At 58.8% G+C, this 21,164-nt stretch overlaps 1 protein-coding gene across 1 annotated transcript; it reads left to right on the top strand.

Annotated features, from left to right (window-relative positions):
• The first annotated feature begins 455 nt into the window (after window positions 1-455).
• On the top strand, window positions 456-6,986 carry CHMP6 (charged multivesicular body protein 6). Its single transcript, XM_047758145.1, has 8 exons — window positions 456-585; window positions 2,949-3,058; window positions 3,160-3,247; window positions 3,742-3,828; window positions 4,545-4,610; window positions 4,840-4,920; window positions 5,586-5,640; window positions 6,171-6,986. The coding sequence occupies exons 1-8, from the start codon at window positions 523-525 to the stop codon at window positions 6,224-6,226; spliced, it is 606 nt and encodes a 201-aa protein (XP_047614101.1). The 5' UTR covers window positions 456-522; the 3' UTR covers window positions 6,227-6,986.
• The last annotated feature ends 14,178 nt before the right edge of the window (window positions 6,987-21,164 follow it).

The following is a 21,164-nucleotide window of genomic DNA, read 5'->3' as shown; positions in this document are numbered from 1 at the left end:
CACGAAACCAGAAGCTGGGCTCCTCCGAGTCTGCCCACCGGCCGGGGGCGCAGAGCGAGGTGGGGAAGGCGGGGCGTGCGTCCCCCTTCCGGGTGTCCCGAGGGCGGTTCGGCGGTCACTCTGACTCCCTGGGACGTAACCACTAAAGGCAGCGTTTTGAGGGCAGAGCCAGCAGGGCAGGGACTCGCGCGCAAGATTTCTGACCGCCCAGGGGTCGGGCCGCGCAGTCACAGTGCAAGGGTCCCCCCGGAGCGGGAGCGGGAACGTTCAGTCTTGAAGACCACGCAGGTGCGGCCCTCCGGGCACGCCGCGAACCGCGCCCCCCGGGGCCGCGCGGCCGCACCCCGCCACGCCTCCAGGCGGGGCCCCTCCGCGGGCGGTCGCGACCCGCGCTCTGCGGCGCCGGGCCCCGGGCGGCCGCCGTAGTGGGCGGGGCCGGGCCGCGGTGGGCGGGGCCGGGCTACGGTGGCCGCGCGGCGTGGGCTCGGCCGGCGGCGGGGCCGGGGTGCGAGCCGGGCCGCCATGGGCAACCTGTTCGGCCGCAAGAAGCAGAGCCGGGTCACCGAGCAGGACAAGGCCATCCTGGTGAGACGCCGGGCCCCGCGGGCGTGTGGGCGCGGGCCGGGCACCCCCGGGCCCGGGCGGGGAAACCGGAGCGGGGCGGCTGCCGCTGCGATCCTCGCCTCGGGCTCCGTGCCCGCCGGCCGCCCGGCCCCGGGCAGGGCCCGGCGCCCGGGCGGGTTTCCGAGCCCGTCTGGGGCAGTGGGCTTCCCGTGGGGAGCGTGTCCGGGCCGGGTTCCCCCCGAGTCGGAGCGAACCCGGTCGCCGCAGGTGTGGGCGATCCAGGTGCGGTAATTGAACTGCGCCTCCGGTTTCCGGAGGCGGTGTCCGCGTCTCGCTGTTTTGTGGTCGTACCTTGTCCTTGGACGAGTCCCCGCGTGCGGGTGTGGTTTCCTAAGCTCCCGCACCACGGGAGTCGGACCCCGACCCGCTTCCCAGTCCCGGCCCGGCCCCGCCGTGCTTCACCGTCGCCCGCTTGCGTGGCCGGCCCAGGTGGGAGGCCCTGGCGCTGGCTGGGCAGTAGGGCCTTACCGCTGCTCTCAGAACTGGGGATCTAAGCAGGGGAGGCTCTGATTGCTCAACTTTCTCCCACATGCTTCCACTCTGCCTTGGCCCTTGCTCTGACCTGCAACCTGTGCAGTCCCCGAGCTTCTGGGGCCACGCCAGCGCCCCCTAAGTTGTAGGTGGTGGTGGTGTACCTGCCTGTAGAGTCAGGTGTCTCTTGCAGTGGAGCGCTGATGTGAAAGTTAGTTTCGGTGGAAAGAATCGTGTGTGTGGAGTTCCCGTCGAGGCGCAGTGGAAGCGAATCCGACTAGGAACCATGAGGTTGCCGGCTCCATCCCTGGCCTCGCTCAGTGGGTTAAGGATCCCATGTTGCTGTGAGCTGTGGTGTAGGTCGAAGATGTGGCTCCGATCTGGCGTTGCTGTGGCCGTGGGGTAGGCTAGTGACCCTCAGAATGGGAACTTACATATGCTGCGAGTTAGGCGCTAAAAAGAAAAAAAAAGAAAAGGAAAAGGTAGTTTTTTGTACCAAGAAAGTAATGCAAGTGGCAGATGGGTTTCGTTTTGTTTTACTGTGGCTTCTGAAACCATAAGCTGTAAGTTTTTAACTACAGTTCCCCTGCGGAAGAAGAGGCGGCAGGAGTGTCCGTCACTGGAGAAGACCAGGGCCTGGAGCACCTGCCCTGGGTCTCACCCCCGGGGGTGCACTGCTCCACCCTGGGCTTCTGGCTGAGCAGGAAGCCCCTAAGGCTCTCTCCGAGGGCTCACCTTGGAGTTTCTCTCCAAGGAGACCTTGCTGTTGCCAAAAATTCACACTGGTGGGGTCACAGCAGAGTAACTCAGCCGGTTCACACTCCACGGAAGTTACTGCCTGGTGTCTTCGAGGGTGAACACCTGAGCGGAGGAACTGGGGCCTCCTGCACACTGTCCCATGACCCTCTGCTGAGACCCCTTGTCTCATAAAGAGGGTGGCCCGCCCACACCTGCTCCCCCTAATGCTTTACACGCAGCCCGAGGGCGTGGGGCTGGGGTGGACGCCAGCTCCCGCACAGCAGAGACAGCCAGTGCTGGGGAACTGGGGCAGGACACGTGCTGGACACAGAGCCTGGCCCTCCGGCTCTGGGGGAGCACGCCGGGGCGCTCTCTAAAGAGAGCGGGGGGCAGCCACTGCAGACAGACTGACCCGGTCTACACTGGGGGATCGTCTCCCAAGTCTTGAAGACGCACATACCCTCAGCCCAGTCAACTCACTGCCCGGCGCGATCCTCCATCTGCGATGCCCGGAGCTCGCAGGTGCTTTGCCATAGCATCACCTGAAAGGATGGGATTTGGCAGAAAGGTGAACGGCCTCAAGTAGGGAAGGATCGACTAAGCGTGCAAAGGCCACGCGTCCTTTTGGAGACAGGACATGGGGGTCCCAGTTGCTTAGCAAGGTCACCCGAACCCATCACCTCAACACGCCATTTGTTGTCCACACACATACGGTGACAAGTGACAAGAGCAGGGAGCTAAGCTCGTATCGAGCCAGTGGCTGCAGCCGGCAGAGGTGTGGAGCCGGGCGGGGAGCCCCCAGACCCCAGCCGTCCGGGCTGGCGGCGCTCCCTGACCAGCACCCACACTCCTCGCTGAGGGCGATGCCACGGTCTGGGGGCCCGGGAGCCCGGGCTTTGCAGGACATCGAGCCGCCTCCCTGGCCTCCATCCCCCAGAGGCCGGTGGCCTCCCTTGTCACCACAGCCAGGAAGTCTGCAGGTAGTGCTCCCTGCCCGGGGCCGATGTGTCCCCACGAGAACCGTTCTGGAGGGTGCCCTTCCAGCAGTGGCGGTCGGGGGCGGGCGCCCAGCGCCGCGGGGGCTCGGTGTGGACGCAGGGCCTGCTCTCGCGCAGCAACTGAAGCAGCAGCGGGACAAGCTGAGGCAGTACCAGAAGCGGATCACGCAGCAGCTGGAGCGGGAGCGGGAGATCGCCCGGCAGCTCCTGCGCGACGGCAGGAAGGAGTGAGTGGGTCGGGGCGGCTGTTGCCCGGGGGTTCCGCCCCCGCCAGCCCGGCACAGGTCGCGGGGTAGGCCCAGGGGTCACTGCTCGCCTCCTTCTGCAGACGGGCCAAGCTGCTGCTCAAGAAGAAGCGGTACCGGGAGCAGCTCCTGGACAAGACGGAGAACCAGATCACCAGCCTGGAGACCATGGTAGGCCCACAGGGGTCTGGGGTGTGGGCCCCGGGCAGCAGAGTCCCTCGCAGGACCGTGAGCTCCCGTTGTCCCTCCCTGGACCTCCGCCGGAGGCTAAGGAGTGGCCGGGCCCAGAGGCGGGCCAGGAGCTGGTGCCAGCCTGCTGGTGCTCAGGGCTGGGGCTGGCTGGCGCTTGCAGGACGGCTGCCAGGGGCCAGGCCATGGCGGGTGGTGGAGGTGGGCGAGGGGTCCCGACGGGAGAGGTGTCAGGACACAGGAGGCCCCTGAGCGTCCGCAGACTAACCGGAGCCGGGACACTTGAGATGCCTCCCGGGCTTCTAGTCCCGCCAGGGGCCGGTCGCGGCGGGAAAGGACGCGGGGAGGAGGACGGCAGAGCCGGTGGGCTCTGAGGCCCAGAGGCTTTTGGTGGTGACAGAGGCGCCCCGACTCCCACGTGTGGGTCTGCACGAGGAGGCGGAGGGGCGCCCTGACCGCCCGCGTGCCCTCCTCAGGTCCAGAGTATTGAGTTCACCCAGATTGAAATGAAGGTGATGGAGGGGCTGCAGTTTGGGAACGAGTGTCTGAATAAGATGCACCAGGTACGCCTTGCGGGAGGGCCCAGGGGACAGGGAGGGGCTGTCCCTGAGGCCACGCGTGCACCCGGCCAACATCCACGCCAGGGTATCGACCTGAGCGTAGGGACCTGAACTCTGAGCTGGGTGCAGAGACGCCGAAGTGACTGGAGTCTGGTTAGAGGTGGGAGGGCGCGGAGGAGTAATCCGGAGGACTTGCTGGAGGAGGCAGCAGCACCGAGGGGATGTGAGAGGAGGGGAGGCCCAGGGAGGCTGTGCCACCGCCCCGACCCGGTCTCGTTCCTGACGACTGGAAGGCAGGTGGGGCTGGGCCGAGAGCCGGGTTCCTCTGCCTTTCGGAGTGGCCAGCATGTGCGGACCTGCCAGTCGTGCAGAGGTGCTGCTCTGAACCCAAAGGAAATCAGGTCACCTGGCCAGAGGGCATTTTATTGGTACTTTTCACTCACTGGGGTTGACCTGGGTACCAGAAGGGCCGGCAGGGGCTGGAGGCGGTCACGGGGGGGGTGGGGGGCGTCTGAAGAGACTGGTCTGACAGGTCCACAGTGTCTGGGGACGGGCCCGGCCTGGGTCAGAAGTGACCAGAGATGGGCCATGTCCCACTTGCCTGGCTTCATTTCAACGGGACCCGAAGGGCAAGGCCGTGTGCCCTGCCAGCCCAGGTGGCCGGGGTGCGGAGCGCTCTGTGGTGCCTCACTGACCACACTCAACGTGTGACCGTGCAGGTAATGTCCATAGAGGAGGTGGAGCGGATTCTGGACGAGACCCAGGAGGCCGTGGAGTACCAGCGGGTAGGCGTGGCCGCGTCCCCGGGACCCTCCTTCTGCCCGCCCTCGAGTACGGTGCCCTGCTTGCTATGTGCCCAGGGCCGCCTCGCGGGCCGTGTGTCCCCACGCCACGTGGGGCTGCCCGCCTTTGCGGGAGGGAGCCTGAGCCAGGGCTGCCTCCTTCCTCCACGAGGGGCCCCCTGTCCCCCACCCTAGCCCAGCCTGGCTCGTCACTCCGCTCTTCCTTCTGCAGCAAATAGATGAGCTGTTGGCAGGAAGCTTCACCCAGGAGGACGAGGCTGCCATCCTGGAGGAGCTGGACGCGATCACTCAGGTAACAGGACCCCCACGACTGCCACGGTTCTCGGATAAAGGGACCCCCGGGAGGCCTCTGCTCCCTGGCCTCGGGCAGGCCCTGGATCGGTGTCACTGGAGCACGCAGCTCTGGTTTGGCAGCTGGTTTTCTTTCCCGAAACGATTGGTGTTGGTCCGAGTTGAGGCCCCTTCTCCACGTCCGCCTGGCTGACGGCCGGGAGCGGCTGGCCTGGCGAGACCGTTTTTGCGGGTTGTCTACTGGCGCTGCGGGTGTCAGAGTGAACCAGGCACCAGGACAGCGGGATGCCCACCCTCCAAGCCCCTAGGCCCCTTCTCCCCAGGGGGCCAGGCCCACGGTGTGCTGCCAGCACAGGGTAACCTCAGTGGAGGCGCCACTGCCGCCCCAACCCATGTGGCTGCCTCTGCCAAGGTGTGCAGCCCAGGCTCTCAGTGGAACTGGGGGCGGGGAGCCCCTCAGCGTCCGGGTTGTTGGGAGCGGTCCCCTTCTGTGGCCACTGCGCCCCTGTGACGTGCGGCGCAGAGCCCCCAGGAGCTGAGGAGACTCACCCTGGGCTTCGGTGCTGGAGGAGTCGCATCCCAGTTAAACCTCGCCGAGAGCAGCGCAGCGAGCGGGGTGCTCACCTCCAGGAGAAGACCCTGGGCTTCACCGCGTGTGTCTTGCAGGAACAGGTGGAGCTCCCGGAGGTTCCTTCAGAGCCCCTTCCTGAGAGGATCCCAGGTACCTCCTTATTCTGTCCTGGGGAGAGCAGTGGCTTCTAGAGCAAAGCCCGGGTCTGGCTACTGGGCCCGGCCGCTGGGTCCTGCCCAGGCTGCCTGGCGAGGGCCGGGCCCTGCCTCCCCTGCCCGGTGGGCACTGGCTGGTGCCCAGGCAGAGTGTGGGGCCTCGCCCTGGGGTGGGGCCCGGGTTCCTGATGGGCTCAGGTCACCTCGTAAGAGCCAAGCCCTGAAGTCAGAGCGGGGACAGGGCCAGGCAGCTATGCAGGTCCTGGGGACCAGCCGCCTCCACGTGTCCCTGGGACGCCTTGCTCAGCCGGCCATCAGGGCTCCCCAACCCCGACTCTTCTTCATGATTCCTCCTGGTTCTGGTTCTTTTCTGCCCCCTCGCTGCCCTCGGCCTCCACCCCGGGGCGGGGGGTCGCGGCCTGAGTGCAGCTGCCTCCCGGAGCTGCGGCGGCCCCCTGGTCCTCATGGACGGTGTCCGCCCGGGCGCTCTGCTCCGTGCCACAGCCAGCTCTGTTTCCTCCACAGAGAAAGTCCCCGGCAAGGCCAGGCCCAGGCGGGCAGAGCCGGTGGCAGCCTCATAACGCGGCCTCCTCCTGTGGGACGCGGGGACTCCCGAGGACGGCCCGAGCGGGCTGGCAGGAGGCCGACGCTGGGCCAGGCCGGCCGGGCACCGACGGAGGCGCACGGCGCACACGGGCTCCCGGCAGGACGCTTCCGCGCAGCGATTCCCGGCGCTGCTGTCTTGCTTTGTTTCTGGATTAAATGGCAACGTTCAAACCCTCCAGGCCAGCGCAGCTTCCGAGGCTGTGGTTCCCCCGTGCTGCTGCGGCGGCCCGTCGCCCCGGGGCTGGCCACACCTCCCGTCCCGGGCCCGAGGGCCTGCATCCGGGCGGCGCTGTCTTCGGTGGGAGGCGCGTCAGACTTGGCCCCCGCCTTTCGCTGCTTCCTGCTGCTCCCGTCTGCTGGCGGGCCGCGGGCTAAGGGCTGCCTGCCTGGGCCGGCGCCTCGACGCACCCGGCCTCCATGTGGATTTGGGGCAGGTGGGCCGGGAGGGGCGCGGTCCCGCCAGACGGACGACTCCAGCACCCCTGCCCACCTCGTCACCCCTGGGGCCGCGCACAGGGCCTCAGTGCTGCTGAGCACGGACCTTCCTGGGAGCCGGCGGTCCGGCAGCGGCTCCCCAGCCGAGTGGAAGCTGCAGAGGATGGAAGTGGCTCCCCGAGATCACGGTTCACTCTGAAGTTAGACAATCTCACGGGGATGTCACGCCCGCCAAGAAGACAAAGGGCGCCCTCCTGGCCCCAGGCAGGCCAGCCCCGTATTAAAGTTGACGCCCGCACAGCTGCCGCCTCCTGGACTGGGACCTGTGGGAGGGCCTGGGCAGGTTAGTGTGGCTCCTCCCTCTGTCGCTGGAGCACAGCTCCTGAGCCCCAGGGGACCTCGGAGGCACCTCTCTGGCCGTCCCCCACGGGGGCTGGGGCTTCGGGAGCCAGGAGGTCCTCGCCCTGCCTGGCCGGGGTGAGGGCAGGCCGGGGCTCCAGCCCCACTCGCTCCAGGCTCTGGCAGTCACGTCTGGCAGCTGCCCGCAGCGAGGGGCAGGGCGGCGCCCTGGACCCACCTCCCTCGGAAGAGTGGCTGGCAGCCGGGAGGGCAGGCAGTTTGGAGCCTCCAGGGGGGCCTGGTATGGAGGTCTGGGTGGGAAGCCAGATGCCCCAGGGAATGAGTCAGCACCAACAAGGGGGAGAAGCGGGAGCCTCCGTGGGCCTGGGCTTCTTCAGGCGGGGCTGGAAACCTGGGACTTGGTGAGGAGCGCCCCTACCAGGTGCAGTGCCCGCCTGAGCCAGGAGGAGGCTCCCTGCCACCCGATTTGGGGATTCTGCAGGAGGAAAGGGGCATTGCCAGGCCCCACCCACTTGAGTTTGGTGACACCCCACTGTCGGTCCCCAGGACCTGGTGGGGTCCTGAGGGCAGTTCTGTTGAGGAGGGGAGCAGGCCCGCCTCTCCTGCCCGTGAATGACCTGTCCCTCTGCAGCCGTGGGTCTCAGGCCAGGAGAGGGTGCAGCCTCCAGACCCCCAGCAGGCTGGCACCCCCTTCCCTCTGCCTCCCCAGGAACCAGAGCGATGCACTGACTTGTCTTCCTGCCGGTTCCACCACGGGGGTTGCACGGTGGGCCGCTGGGCGCTGACCCCTCCCGGTGAGCGCAGGGAGAACCTGCCCGTGGCCCTGCGGGACGGGAGCGTGATGGCAGCCAGGGCGAGGGCGCGTCATTGGAGCAGGAGGTGGGGAGGGGTCTCGTCCTCTCGCCAGGGCCCTCACATACCAGTCAGGCTGCCTCGTTCTTCGTGAAAATTCCTGCCGTGGACCCGGGAGGACCTGCACTGCCTCCTGGGCTTCCCCTGTGGGTGTGGGTGTGGTGGGGGGAGCCCCCCTGCCAGGATGAGACTCTCCTCTGTCTGCTGAGCCCTGGTCTTAGATCCCCAACTGCGTGAGCCTGCCCAACTCCGACCTGGGGCCACAGGGCTCCGGACCACCGCCACACCGGCTGCGTGCAAAGCTTGGGGGCCCAGAGGCCTGGGAGAGAGGGAGGCCTCAGTGAGCCACCTGTGCCTGTGGTGGGAGCAGCCTAAGAGGAGCCCCGGGGGCCATCTGACCACAGAGCGGCAAGCCTGGCACCCAGAAGGGACAGGCCAGGCAGTGGGGAGAAAGCCAGGCACCAGGACGGTTCGGCTGGAGGCGTGTTTGTCAGTGGTACAGGCAGCGTGGAAAGTTGGAAACCAGGGGTCAGGGACTGGGTGGGGACACAGAATGGGAGGCCTCTGGGACCAGCGGGGCTGTCCTGGCTGTACTGCGTGCCCTGCCTGGGCAGGTGCTTGCCCTCTCCCTCCCCTGCTGCTGCCCCTTGGGGTCTCCTGGTGACCCCTGCCTGCCTACAGGGAGAACTTGGTGAGGTGTGGGGCGTTGTCATGACAACATGGGGGCTTCACCTTCCCAGGAGGGGTCCGGATCCAGGTCGCTGGCCAGAGCCCCGGACTGAGGAGGAGACCCCTCCACCCCTTCCACCCCTGCAGGAGCTCAGCCGCTGGGCCCGGGAGGAGCTGGCCTCCCCAGTGGGCCCCCTGGCCCCCCTCAGCCGGGACGGTGGCCACCTTGGCCAGTGCCTCACTTTTCAGCCACCTGCAGCCTCCTCGTGGACTGTGTCTGGGAGCTCAGGACGTGGGAGTGGTCCAGCCCCTGCTCAGTCAACTGTCCCTGGCCTCCACCCTGTCCTGCCGCCCAGCCCTCGCCGAGGCTGGGGCCGTGGCGTCCAGGGCTTCTCTCGCCCCCGGTGATCTTGCCGTGGGGAGTCTGAGGACTGGTCTCGGGGAAGGGGTGCTCTTGCCTGTACCTGAGGGGGGCATTCCAGGGCCGCGAGCCACGCCATCCTCTGCTCTGGCTTTTGGGGTAAGTGACCCTCACGAAGCAGAAGTTCTGGAACGAACTCAAAAGGACAGGAGCACAGGGGAGGGAGGGCCGCGGAAGCTGCCCTGGGACCCGCTGAGGGTGACGCTTCACTCGTTGCTGTGGTTTTCCTGGGGCAAGAACTAGTACCGGCTAGAACCCGCACACCGTGCGGCTCACCCATTTGGAACGTGCAGCTCAGTCTTTCTATGATGGTCACAGGGCTGTGCAGCCACCACCCCAGTGGGTCTTAGCCCTTGGGCGTGGGGAGTCCCTGTCCCTTTAGCCCCGCCCCCCTTTCCCTCCCCCGGCCCCTGGCAGCCCCGCATCTGCTCTGGGAGCTGCAGGTTGGAGTCACACACTGAAGGACACTTAGTCTCTCCTCTCTTGCTGGGCGTGGTGTTTTTGAGGTTCATCCGCCCTTAGCACGTGTTAGGCCTTCATTTCCCCCCCCCACACTTTTTAGGGCCACACCTGCAGCATATGGAGGTTCCCAGGCTAGGGGTCAAATCAGAGCTACAGCTGCCGGCCTGCACCACAGCCACAGCAACGCCAGATCCTTCACACACTGAGCGAGGCCAGGGATCGAACCCACGACTTCATGGTCCTAGTCGGATTCGTTTCTGCTGCGCCACGACGGGAACTCCAGGCCTTCGTTCCTATTTATGGTTGGATAATACTCCATCGCTTAGCGGGAACGCGCTTTTTCTGTTGGTCACCCGATGGACACTCCCGCTGTTTCCGCTTTGGGGCTGTCGTGACTAACGCTCCCGGAGCTTTTCCATGCACGTGTGTGTGCAGACGTGTTTGGATTTCTCTTGGGTATCAACCCAGGGGTGGTGTCCCTGGGTCACGTGGTGACTCGTGTGTGGCCGTTCAGGGAGCTGCTGCACGTTTCCTCGGCGGCCGTGCCCTCCGGTGTTCCGGGGCAGAGTGCCCATCCCGCCTGGCATGGGCTCCTCCTGTGGTCACTCTCCGCACCTTAGGAGGAGTGCGGTGGTCGTGCTTTTGATCTGCATTCTCCTAGTAACCGATGAGCAGCCGCGTTTCACACGCTGGGGGCCGTTTGTGCGTCTTCTTAGGAGAAGTGTCTGTGCAGCTCTGTTGTCCGTAGTCTAACTGGGTTTGTCTCCGTCTGATTGGGTTGCAGGAGTTTTCTACCTATTCTTGGTACTAGGCTCTGATCAGATAAGGTTTGCAAAAATTTTCTCCCGCTCTATGGAGAAAATTTTCATGCTTTTAACAAACATCCTTTGAAACACAGGTGTTTTTTAGTTTTGATGAAGTCCAGTTTACTTTTTTTTTTTTTTGTCTTTTTGCCATTTCTTGGGCCGCTTCTGCGGCATATGGAGGTTCCCGGGCTGGGGATTGAATCGGAGCTGTAGTTGCCAGCCTACACCACAGTCACAGCAACTCGGGATCTGAGCCGCATCTGTGACCTACACCACAGCTCATGGCAACGCCGGATCCTTAACCCGCTGAGCAAGGGCAGAGATCGAACCTGCAACCTCATGGTTCCTAGTCGGATTCGTTAACCATTGAGCCATGAAGGGAACTCCAAGTCCAGTTTACTTTTTATTTAGTTGCTGTGCTTCTGGTGATGTAGCTAAGACACCGTTACCTAATCCAAGGTCATGAATATCTATATCTGTGTTTTCTTTCTTTTTTTTTTTTCTCCCACACCTGCAGCACATGGAAGTTCTTGGGCTAGAGGTTGAATGAGAACTGCAGCTGCCGGCCCACGCCACAGCCACAGCCACAGCCACACCAGATCCTTAACCCACTGAGCGAGGCCAGGGGTTATATCCTTGCAGAAACTCTGTCAGGTCTTAATCTGCTGAGCCACAACAGAAACTCCTATGTCTTCTTTTTTTCTTTTTTTTTTTTGTCTTTTTGTCTTTTCTATGCCTACCTCATATGGAGGTGCCCAGGCTAGGGGTCCAATCGGAGCCGTAGCCACCGGCCTACGCCAGAGCCACAGCAACGTGGGATCTGAGCTGCGTCTGCGACCTACACCACAGCTCACGGCAACGCCAAATCCTTAACCACTGAGCAAGGCCAGGGATTGAACCCACAACCTTATGGTTCCTAGTTGGATTCGTTAACCACTGCGCCACAACAGGAACTCCTCCTCTGTCTTCTTTTGAGAGTTTTCTAGTGAGATGCTTACACTCAGGTTAATTTTTGTATATGGTGTTAGGTGGGGGGGGGGGGGTCAGACGTCATTCTTTTGCCTGTGGGGATCCATTTGTTCCAGTACTATTTGAAAAGACACTTATTTTCCCCACTGAATCCTTGGCACTTTTGTCAAATAACAGTTGACTACATCAGTTGATTTCTAGACTCTCAGTTCTGTCCCACTTATCTATTTATATATCGATCCTTATACCGTGTGTGTGTGTGTGTGTGTGGCTGCGCTCACAGCATATAAAATTTCCCGGGCCAGGGATCAAACCTGCGTCAGCAGAGACCTGAGCCGCTGCAGTGACAACACTGGATCCTTAACCTGCTGAGCCACCGGGGAACTCCATACCCTTATATGCTTATTGTAGCTTTGCAGTAAGTTTCAGAATCAGGAAGTGTGAATCCTCTAACTGTTCTTCTTCAAGACTCTGTTGGCTGTTCTGGGTCCCTTGAATTTCCATATGCGTTTTATGATCAGCTTGTTACTTTCTGAAAAGAAACCAGGTGAGATTTTGATGGAGGTTCTGTTGGATTCATAGATCACTTTCGGGAGAGCTGCCATCTTAGAAATACTAAGTTTTAGGATCTGTGAGCACAGGTATCTTTTCTTTCTTTCTTTTCTCGGTTTTTTTTTTTTTTTGTCTTTTGTCTTTTTGTTGTTGCTATTTCTTGGGCCGCTCCCACGGCACATGGAGGTTCCCAGGCTAGGGGTTGAATCGGAGCTGTAGCCACCGGCCTACGCCAGAGCCACAGCAACGCGGGATCCGAGCCACATCTGCAAACTACACCACAGCTCATGGCAACGCTGGATCCTTAGCCCACTGAGCAAGGGCAGGGGCCGAACCCGCAACCTCATGGTTCCTAGTCGGATTCGTTAACCACTGCGCCACGACGGGAACTCCCCTTTTTTTGGTTTTTTTGTTTGTTTGTTTGTTTGCTTTTTTAGGGCTTCACTTGCAGCATATGGAAGTTCTCAGGCTAGAGGTCAAATCACAGCTGCAGCTGCCAGCCTACACCACAGCCACAGCCATGCCAGATCCAAGCTGCATCTTCATCCTTCACCAGAGCTCATGGCAACGCCGGATCCTTAACCCACTGAGTGAGGCCAGGGATCAAACCTGTGTCCTTATGAATGCTCGTCAGGTTTGTTTTTACTGCTGAGCCACAGCAGGCACTCCCTGATTTTTTTTTTTAATTGAGTTGTATGAGCTATTTGCATATTTTGGAAATTAACCCCTTTCAGTCATATCATCTGCAAGTATTTTTTCCCATCCTGTAGGTTGTCTTTTTGTTTTGTTTGTGGTTTCCTTTGCTGTGCTAAAGCTTTTAAGTTTAATTAGGTCCCATTTGTTTATTTCTGCTTTTATTTCCATGACTCTAGGAGACAGATCCCCAAAGATGTTGCTGCAATGTATGTTGAAGCGTTTTCTGCCTATGCTTTCCTTTAGGAGTTCTGTGGTTGCTGGGCTTGCATTTTGAGTTTATTTTTGTGTATGATATTAGAGAGTGTTCTAATTTCATTCTTTCGCATGTAGCCGTCCAGTTTTCCCAGCACCGCTTATTAAAGAGACTGTCTTTTCTCCGCTGCGTGTTCTTGCCGCCTTTGTCTTAGATTAATTGACCACAGGCGTGTGGGTTGATTTCTGGTCTATCCTGTTCGATTGATCTGTTTCTGTTTTTGTGCCAGTACCATACTGTTTTGATGACTGTAGCTTTCTTAAAAGGGTCTAATTGGAGCTGCAGCTGCCGGCCTACGCCACAGCCACGGCCACGCCAGATCCAAGCCTCATCTGCGACCTACACCACCGCTCATGGTTAAGGATCCTTAACCCACTGAGTGAGGCCAGGGATCAAACCCGCATCCTCATGGATGCTACTCGGGTTCTTAACCTGCTGAGCCACAACGGGAACTCCTTGATAACTAGGTTCGTAGTATAGCCTGAGGTCAGGGAGCCTGATTCCTCCAGCTCTGCATGTCTTTCTCAAGATTGTTTTGGCTATTTGAGTTCTTTTGTGTTTCCATATAAATTCGAAAATTATGTGTTCTAGTTCTGCGAAAAATGCCACTTAATAGGGATTGCATCGAATCTGTAAATTGTCTCGGATAGCGCAGTCATCTTTAAATATTGATGCTTTCCATCTAAGAGCACGGCGAATCTTTCCATCTGTTTGTCCTCTTAGATTTCTTTCGTCAGCTTCTTAGTAGTTTTTGGAGCACAGGTAGGTCTTTTGCCTCCTTAGGTAGGTTTATTCCTGGGTATCTTCTTCTTTTCCATGCGATGGTAAATGGGGTTGTTTCCCGAATTTCTCTGATATTTCACTGGTAGTGCATAGAAATGCAACAGATTTCTCGCTATTAACTGGGTAACCTGCAGCTTTACCAGATTCGGTGATGAGCCCTTGTAGCTTTGTTGGTGGCGTCGTCAGGATTTCCCGTGTGTGGTACCGTGTCATCTGCACATCGTGACGGATGTGCTTCTTGCTTTCTGACTTTGATTCCTTTCTTTTCTTTTTCCTGTCTAATTACTGCGGCTAGGACTTCCAGTGCCGTGCGGAATAGAACTGGTGGGAGCAGGCATCCTTGTCCTGTTCCTGTTCTTGGAGGAAATGCTTTCAGCTCTTCACCGTTGAGTGGGATGTTGGCTGTGAGTCTGTCGCGTAAGGCCTTTATTGTGTTGAGGTAGGTTCCCTCTCTGCCCACAAACACACTACTCCTGGCTTACGGGGCACACGACCAGCAGGAACCTTGGATGTGGTGACGCTTTGGGCCATGGGGAAAGCTGAATCCTCAAGCAAAACGGAAATGCGTACGAGCCACTTGTATGGATTAACTGAATCATCTCCAGGTTATTTTTCTTCTGTTAAAGTGAGGAGGTCTGGCTCTGTTATTGTAGCCTAAGCCCACTTCAGCCCGTCTCTGTCACTGTTACAACTGAAACTCAAGTTCGTCTGTTTGTTGTTTTAAAAGCAGCTCCTAAGGCGTTCCCATCGTGGCTCAGTGGTTAACGAACTAGCTTCCATGAGGTTGTGGGTTTGATCCCTGGCCTTGCTCAGTGGGTTAAGGATCCAGCCTTGCCGTGAGCTGTGGTGTAGGTCACAGACACAGCTCAGATCCTGCATTGCTGTGGCTGTGGTGTAGGCCGGCAGCTGAGCTGCAGGTGGACCCCTAGCCTGGGAGCCTCCATATGCTGCTAGTGCAGCCCTAAAAAGACCAAAAAAAAAAAAAAAAAGTAGCTCCTAAGGACTCTGCAAAGTGAACCGAAGCAGGTGGGTGTGGACGTGAGCCTAGACTTGCTGCTGTGACCCTCGTGGGGAGGCGTTCCCATTCTCGTTCCTCTTTGCCCTGAGTGGCCTCCACTGCAGGACCACACAGCAACACCAAACCAAAACGCTGGCGGAAGTCTTCTTTCTGGCAAGAAGACGGGCAGTATGGGCAGTGCAGGGGCCTAGAGTGCAGCCAGCTGGAGAAAGCACCCTGAACCCCGCCAAAGAAGCAGCTCCGTCCTGGGCCCACCTCCGAGTTCCACGTTCGCAGGACAGACCCGAGCAGCACAGAAAGCCTTGACAGCTGAACTTGGACTGGAACCACCGGCCACGGGAGACACGCGGGGCTAGTGGTCTGACCGAAACGGGTAGCTGGGCTGCCAAGACGGAAGGGCACGCTCCACAGGACTGTGACCCCCAGAGTCCACACGGCACAGCCCTCAAAAGGCTGAATTTACAACCCCACGTCATGCAGGGAGAGAGGCAACCAACAGATGCCAGGTCGGAGATGACCGGGGCGGTGGAAGACAGACAGCATCCTGGAAGCGGCTCTTGTAACCCCGTCCCGTAAGGTCCAGCGCACCTGCAACAGGTGGAAAGCCGGAGCATCTCGGCTGGGGAGTAGAAACTGTCAACGAACCAGATAGAAACTTGAGAACCAGAAAAATAAAACGCCGAAATCTAAAAAAGGACCGAACATGCTCAAGAGCAGAAAGGAGAGGAGTGAGGAATGACGCGGTGGCCGAGAAGACAGAGCAACGCAAAGGACCCACTTGGGAGCAGAGAGAGGAAACAGCGGCGGGGCTGAGCCTCAGGCGCTGGTGCCATGCTAGCAAAGTGACTCGGGTGTCCCTAAAATCCTGGGAGAAGAAGAGAAGGAGAGACAGCAGAAAGAAAGCTTTCGCAGGAATTTTGGGCGAAAACTTCCCTCCTTGGTGCAGAACCTCAATTTACAGATTCAGAAAGTTCGGCAGTCCTCAACAGGGTAAACTCCAAGAAAGAAACATGCCTGGACACATCATCACTAAACGGCTGAAAATCAAAGGCAGAGCAGCCCACCGTAGCCGGCGGACGGTCCCGGGCCAGGGGTCAGACCCTCGCTGCAGCAGCCGCCTCAGCCACTGCTTTAAGGTCCTGAACCTACTGTGCGGCAAGGGAAAGCCACGAGGCAGAACCCTTGAAAGCTGCCAGATAAAAAAGAAACATTAGGGCGTTCCCATCGTGGCTCAGTGGTTCACGAATCTGACTAGGAACCATGAGGTTTCGGGTTCGATCCCTGGCCTTGCTCAGCGGGTTAAAGATCCGGCGTTGCCGTGAGCTGTGGTGTAGGTTGCAGACGCAGCTCGGATCTGGCGTGGCTGTGACTGTGGCTGTGGTGTAGGCTGGCGGCTGCAGCTCCGATTCAACTCCTGGCCTGGGAACCTCCATATGCTGTGGGAGCGGCCCAAGAAATGGCAAAAAGACAAAAAGACAAAAAAAAAAAAGAAAGAAAGAAACATGACCTGCAGAGGGACAACAACGGTAGTGACCACAGGTTTCTAGCTGGAAGCCGTGGAGCTTGGAAGATAGTGAAGCAGTGTCTTTAAAGTGGGAAAAATGGAACCGTTGACCCAGAGTTCAGTATGTGGCAAGAATATGCTTCCGGATTGAGGGGGAAATAAAGACATTCCCAGCTGAAGGAGAACTAAGAGAATTCACCGTGCAGACCTGTTTTAAAAGAAAGAATAAAAGAAAGTTTTCAGGAGTTCCCATGGGTAATGAAGCCAACTAGCATCCATGAGGATGTGGGTTCGATCCCTGGCCTCGCTCAGTGGGTTAAGGATCTGGCGTTGCTGTGAGCTGTGGTGTAGGTCGCAGACGTGGCTCAGAACTGGCATGGGTGTGGCTGTGGTGGAGGCCAGTGGCTACAGCTCTGATTCGACCCCTGGCCTGGGAACCTCCATTTGCCACAGGAGCGGCCCTAAAATTAAAAAGATAGGAAGACTTAATAGCAATTCTGTACCAGCTCTTAGAGAGAGATGAGAAGGGACCCCTTCTCTTCTTGTTCTGTGAGGCCAGCGTTATTACCGTGATGCCCAAATCACAAGAAGCTGGAGACCAGCTTCCTTCATGAACGTAGAGGCAGAATCCTCAACAAAGTATTAGCCAGTTGAATCCAGCAATACATAAAAAGAGGTCTTTGGGGCTCCTGCTGTGGCATAATGGGATTGGTGGCTTCTCTGCAGCCCTGGGACACAGGTTCGATCGCTGGCCCAGAAATTCCATATGCCACAGGGTGGCCAAAAAATGTTGGGGGGGAGTTCCCATCGTGGCGCAGTGGTTAATGAACTCAACTAGGAACCATGAAGTTGCGGGTTCGATCCCTGGCCTTGCTCAGTGGGTGAAGGATCCGGTGTTGCCATGAGCTGTGGTGTAGGTCACAGATGCGGCTCGGATCTGGCGTGGCTGTGGCTGTGGTGTAGGCCGGCAGCTACCGCTCCGATTAGACCCCTGACCTGGGAACCTCCATATGCCGCGGGAGCAGCCCTAGAAAAGGCAAACAAAGACAAAGGGGGGGGCTTTATCCCAGCATAAATCACATGGGGTTATCCTGGAAATGCAACCTTGGCCCAACCTTCATGTATTAGTCAATACATTTCACCGTATCAACAGACTAAAAAAAAACCTATGATATCAACAGATGCAGGAAAAGCATTTTTAAAACTCTTAGCAAACTAGGAATAAGAAGGAACTTCTCTAACTTTACAAAAGGCATTCACAAAGACCATGTGGCTAACACCACACTTCATGGTGAAAGGCTGAGTGCTTTTCCCCATAAGATTGGGAACAAGGGAGCTCCCCAGTGGCCTAGTGGGTTAAGGATACAGCATTGTCACTACTGCGATGCAGGTTTGATCCCTGGCCTGGGAACTTCCATATGCTGTGGGTGTGGCCAAAAAAAAAAAAAAAAAAGATTGGAAGGAAGGACGAGGATTCCTGCCACTTCTCGGCAACATCACCCTGCCGTCCCAGTCAGTGTAATAAGCAAGAAAAAGAAACAGGAGTTCCCGCCGTGGCTCAGTGGTTAACGAGTCTGACGAGCATCCATGAGGACACAGGTTCCATCCCTGGCCTCGCTCAGTGGGGTTAAGGATCCAGCGTTGCCGAGAGCTGTGGTGTAGGTCGCAGACGGGGCTCGGATCCCCCCATTGCTGTGGCTGTGGTGTAGGCCGGCGGCCACAGCTCAGATTTGACCCCTTGCCTGGGAACCTCCATATGCTGTGGGAGCAGCTCTAAAAAGCAAAAAAGGAAAAAGAAAGAAAATGCACACGTGTTGCTGAGGAAGAAACAAAACTCGCTTGTGAACGACAAGGCTACGTGTACACAAAATCTCAAATGAATCCATTAGAAATCTGGGACTAGTCAGTGTATTTAGCAAGGTCACAGAATACTAGGTCATTGCAAAAATTCAGCATGTAATTCTGTTTACTAGCAACGAAGAACTGAAAACTGAAGTTAAAATTTTACTACTTTCAGGAGTTCCCGTTGTGGCTCAGCAGTAACAAATCCAACTAGTATCCATGAGGATAAGGGTTCGATCTCTGACCTTGCTCAGTGGGTTAAGGATCTGGTATGGCTGTGGCTGTGTGTAGGCAGGCAGCTCAGCTCCGATTCAACCCCTAGCCTGGGAACCTCCATATGCCACAGATGCAGCCCTAAAAAGACAAAAAAAAATTACTGCTTTTTTTTTTTTTTTTTTTTCCGGCCATTCCTGCAGCATGGGCAGTTCCCAGGCCAGGGATCAAACCCCAGCCACAGCAGTGACAACACCAGATCCCTACCCCGCTGAGCCACAAGAGAACTCCCGCAATTAAAATGTTCAACACGGGAAACAGACTCGCACCCCAAGCAGGTTGGAGTGGCAGACAGGTGCTTCAGCCAAGAACTAGAGAAGCTGGAAAAACCATGGAAGTCATCTCTTTAAAGGTACCAGAGTCCTGCAGAAGCACTGAAAACGAATGGGTTTAAGATCCCACAGGGCGCAGAAAGATGAGCTGACCGTCTGCAGGCGGTGCCTGCCAAGCGTTGGGTTCTTGCTGAGTTTAGTGGCAAAACTGGAGATTTGAGGGCGTCTAATCATGATGAGAAGAGAGACTTGAGGGCAGATCTTTCCCTCAAGACTCTGACCAAGCCCGGCGTGTGGATGCTGGTTAAAGAGCTGGGGTGGGGACCTCTGGAGGGAGGGGGTGGCCACTGTCCTTCGATGCTGAGGTCACAGGGGCTCACCAAGGGGGCTCCAATGTTCGCCCCCGGTTTTCTGGTCTATATCCCGGAGGATCAGCCGCTGGAAAGAGAAGATGGACTTAAAAAACCTCAAGCCACCCCAAGTTCAGCTCCATCTGGTTGGGTTACGGTGGCCAGTCTCCTTACCATCTTCTGAAGGAGAAGGCGCCAAACTTTTCCTTAAAGAGCCAGGTAGTAAACGCCTCCGGGGGTGTGGTCTCTGACTACTGACTCTGCTGCTGTAGGATGCCGTCTCCATGGAGATGCTGTGTGGACAAACGGGCTTGGGTGCGTTACAATAAAACTTTATTTACAAAAAACACTTATCTGGCCCTCGGGTGTAGTGAACTGACGCCTGATCTGGCTCCCACCGTCTTTGGTACAGGACAGCAGCATTCAATGAGAAGCCCAGATGACTGAAAACCAAGAGGAAAAACCCATCAGTGGCAGCAGGTCCACAGATGCTCTGGGCATTGGGGTAGCAGGCAAGAACTCTGAAAGATTTATAACCAGGACATTTTTCTAAATATAGGAAACAGGAGTTCCCGTCGAGGCACAGCGGAAACAGATCTGACTAGGAACCATGAGGATGCAGGTTTGATCCCTGGCCCTGCTGAGTGGGTTAAGGATCCGGCATTGCCATGAGCTGTGGTGTAGGTGGCAGATGCGGCTCGGATCGCAAGTTGCTGTGGCTGTGGTGTAGGCTGGCGGCGACAGCTCCAATTCGACCCCCAGCCTGGGAACCTCCATGTGCCACGGGTGTGGCCCTACAAAGACTAAATAAATACAGGAAACAGCAGAGAAGGGGGATTGAAAGATGGAGAATTGGAAGCTATGTAAACAAACATTTAAGAACCGGCAAACCCAAGCTTCCCCCGCAGGCAGGTCCGAGCACAGTCACCTTGTCCTGGGGGAGTTGGGCTGCGTCTTGATAGTCCAGCTAACAAGTGAAGCTGCTTTTCTGGCCACAAGTGACCAGGGGACATGGTGCAGGAGTGACGGAGGCCCTGGAACTTGCAGGGGGCGGGGGTGGGGCAGCCTGTTGGGGCTGAGCCTGCCCTGCACAGGTCCCAGGCCCCTTCCTCGCCCCCTCCTGTGTACTTGCTTGGCGGGTGATCTTGCGAGCAGTCTGGCGTGTGGGGGTCAAGGACAGGACCCCGAAGGTGTCCAGAATCACCCTCGTGGCCCTGAGGGAAGGGGGGGGGCGCAAGGGTCTGGCCTTGGACGGGTTGGGTGGCACTGCAGCACCACAGGGGCCAGGCTGGAGCTGAGAGCCTCATAGGGGCTGCAGTGTAGGGACCAGTTTGTGGGCCAGAGGGACATGGGGGTCTGGGGGGAGGGGCAGGGAGAAGTGGAGAGACTGGAGAATTAGGAGCATAAGGCTGAAGGGGGAGGGAGGGGGCACGGGTGAAGGTGAGAAACTCACCCCAGGCCCTGATAGTGCAGGCAGAGAAGCCATGGGACAGGCCCTGGGACTGGGTCCCAAAGGGAGCCTGGAGGGGGGACCCTGGGTAGGCGGTCAGAGCTTGGGTCCAAGGAGGGGGTCAGGGCAGGAGACACAAACTGGGGCCCCTGAGATTGGGGGGCTGAGCTGGGCAGGAGACACAAACTGACGGCCCCTGAGATTAGGGGGGCTGAGCCAGGGGTGAACGATGGGTGGGCCTGCAGGCTGCGTGGTCCCGGGGAGGGGGGAGCAGGGGAGTCCAGCCTCTAGCCCCAGCCCCCCAGCCCCTCCTGGGGTCTTGGTCGCCCCCTCCCCCTGGGAAATTCCCTCTGGGGCCTCAGTTTCCAAATCAGCAAGCCCAGGTCCCAGTCTAATCAGCCTGTGAGCCGCGGAGAGCCACCCAGCGGACACCTGTTCCTGCTGCTCTGGGGCCCTCGGCTGGGCCTCTCCTTGTGCTGTTTTGACACTTTCGCCGGCCGCTCGGGCCTTTCGCGATTGGCCGCGCTCCATGGGCAAGTCAGACTCCAGCCCCTCGGGTGAGCCGCCTGAGGCGGACCAGGGCTTTCCAGAGTTTCAAACGTCAGCCTGGAGGCCCAAGTGTGCCCTGGGCCTTAAGGTGCAGAGTTAGAGGGCAGAGGAGGGAGGTGTCGGGAGCCAGTCATTAGCGAGGGGTTGTTCAGATCCCCTTCAGCGGCCGGGGCACCTCAGTCAGGGGGGCTTTTCGAGACCACCAGAGAGTGGGAGGGGCTTGTGGGAAGACGTGGTGGTGACAGCAGCAGCCCGGGGGCAGGGTGGCAGTGCCCGGGGGCTCCATTTGATGGACCAGGTGGTCCTCGGGCCAGGCCTGGCTCAGGTGGCTCTGCAGGTTTCCAACACCCGCCTGCCTTTCAACAGAGCCCATCTCTGCTGGGGTCTCTCCCGAGCA

This window comes from Phacochoerus africanus, chromosome 14 (genome assembly GCF_016906955.1).
Source record: "Phacochoerus africanus isolate WHEZ1 chromosome 14, ROS_Pafr_v1, whole genome shotgun sequence".
In the NCBI taxonomy this organism is placed as follows: domain Eukaryota; kingdom Metazoa; phylum Chordata; class Mammalia; order Artiodactyla; family Suidae; genus Phacochoerus; species Phacochoerus africanus.
The sequence above is the reverse complement of the archived record's forward strand: the minus strand, read 5'-3'. Positions and strand labels throughout refer to the sequence as shown.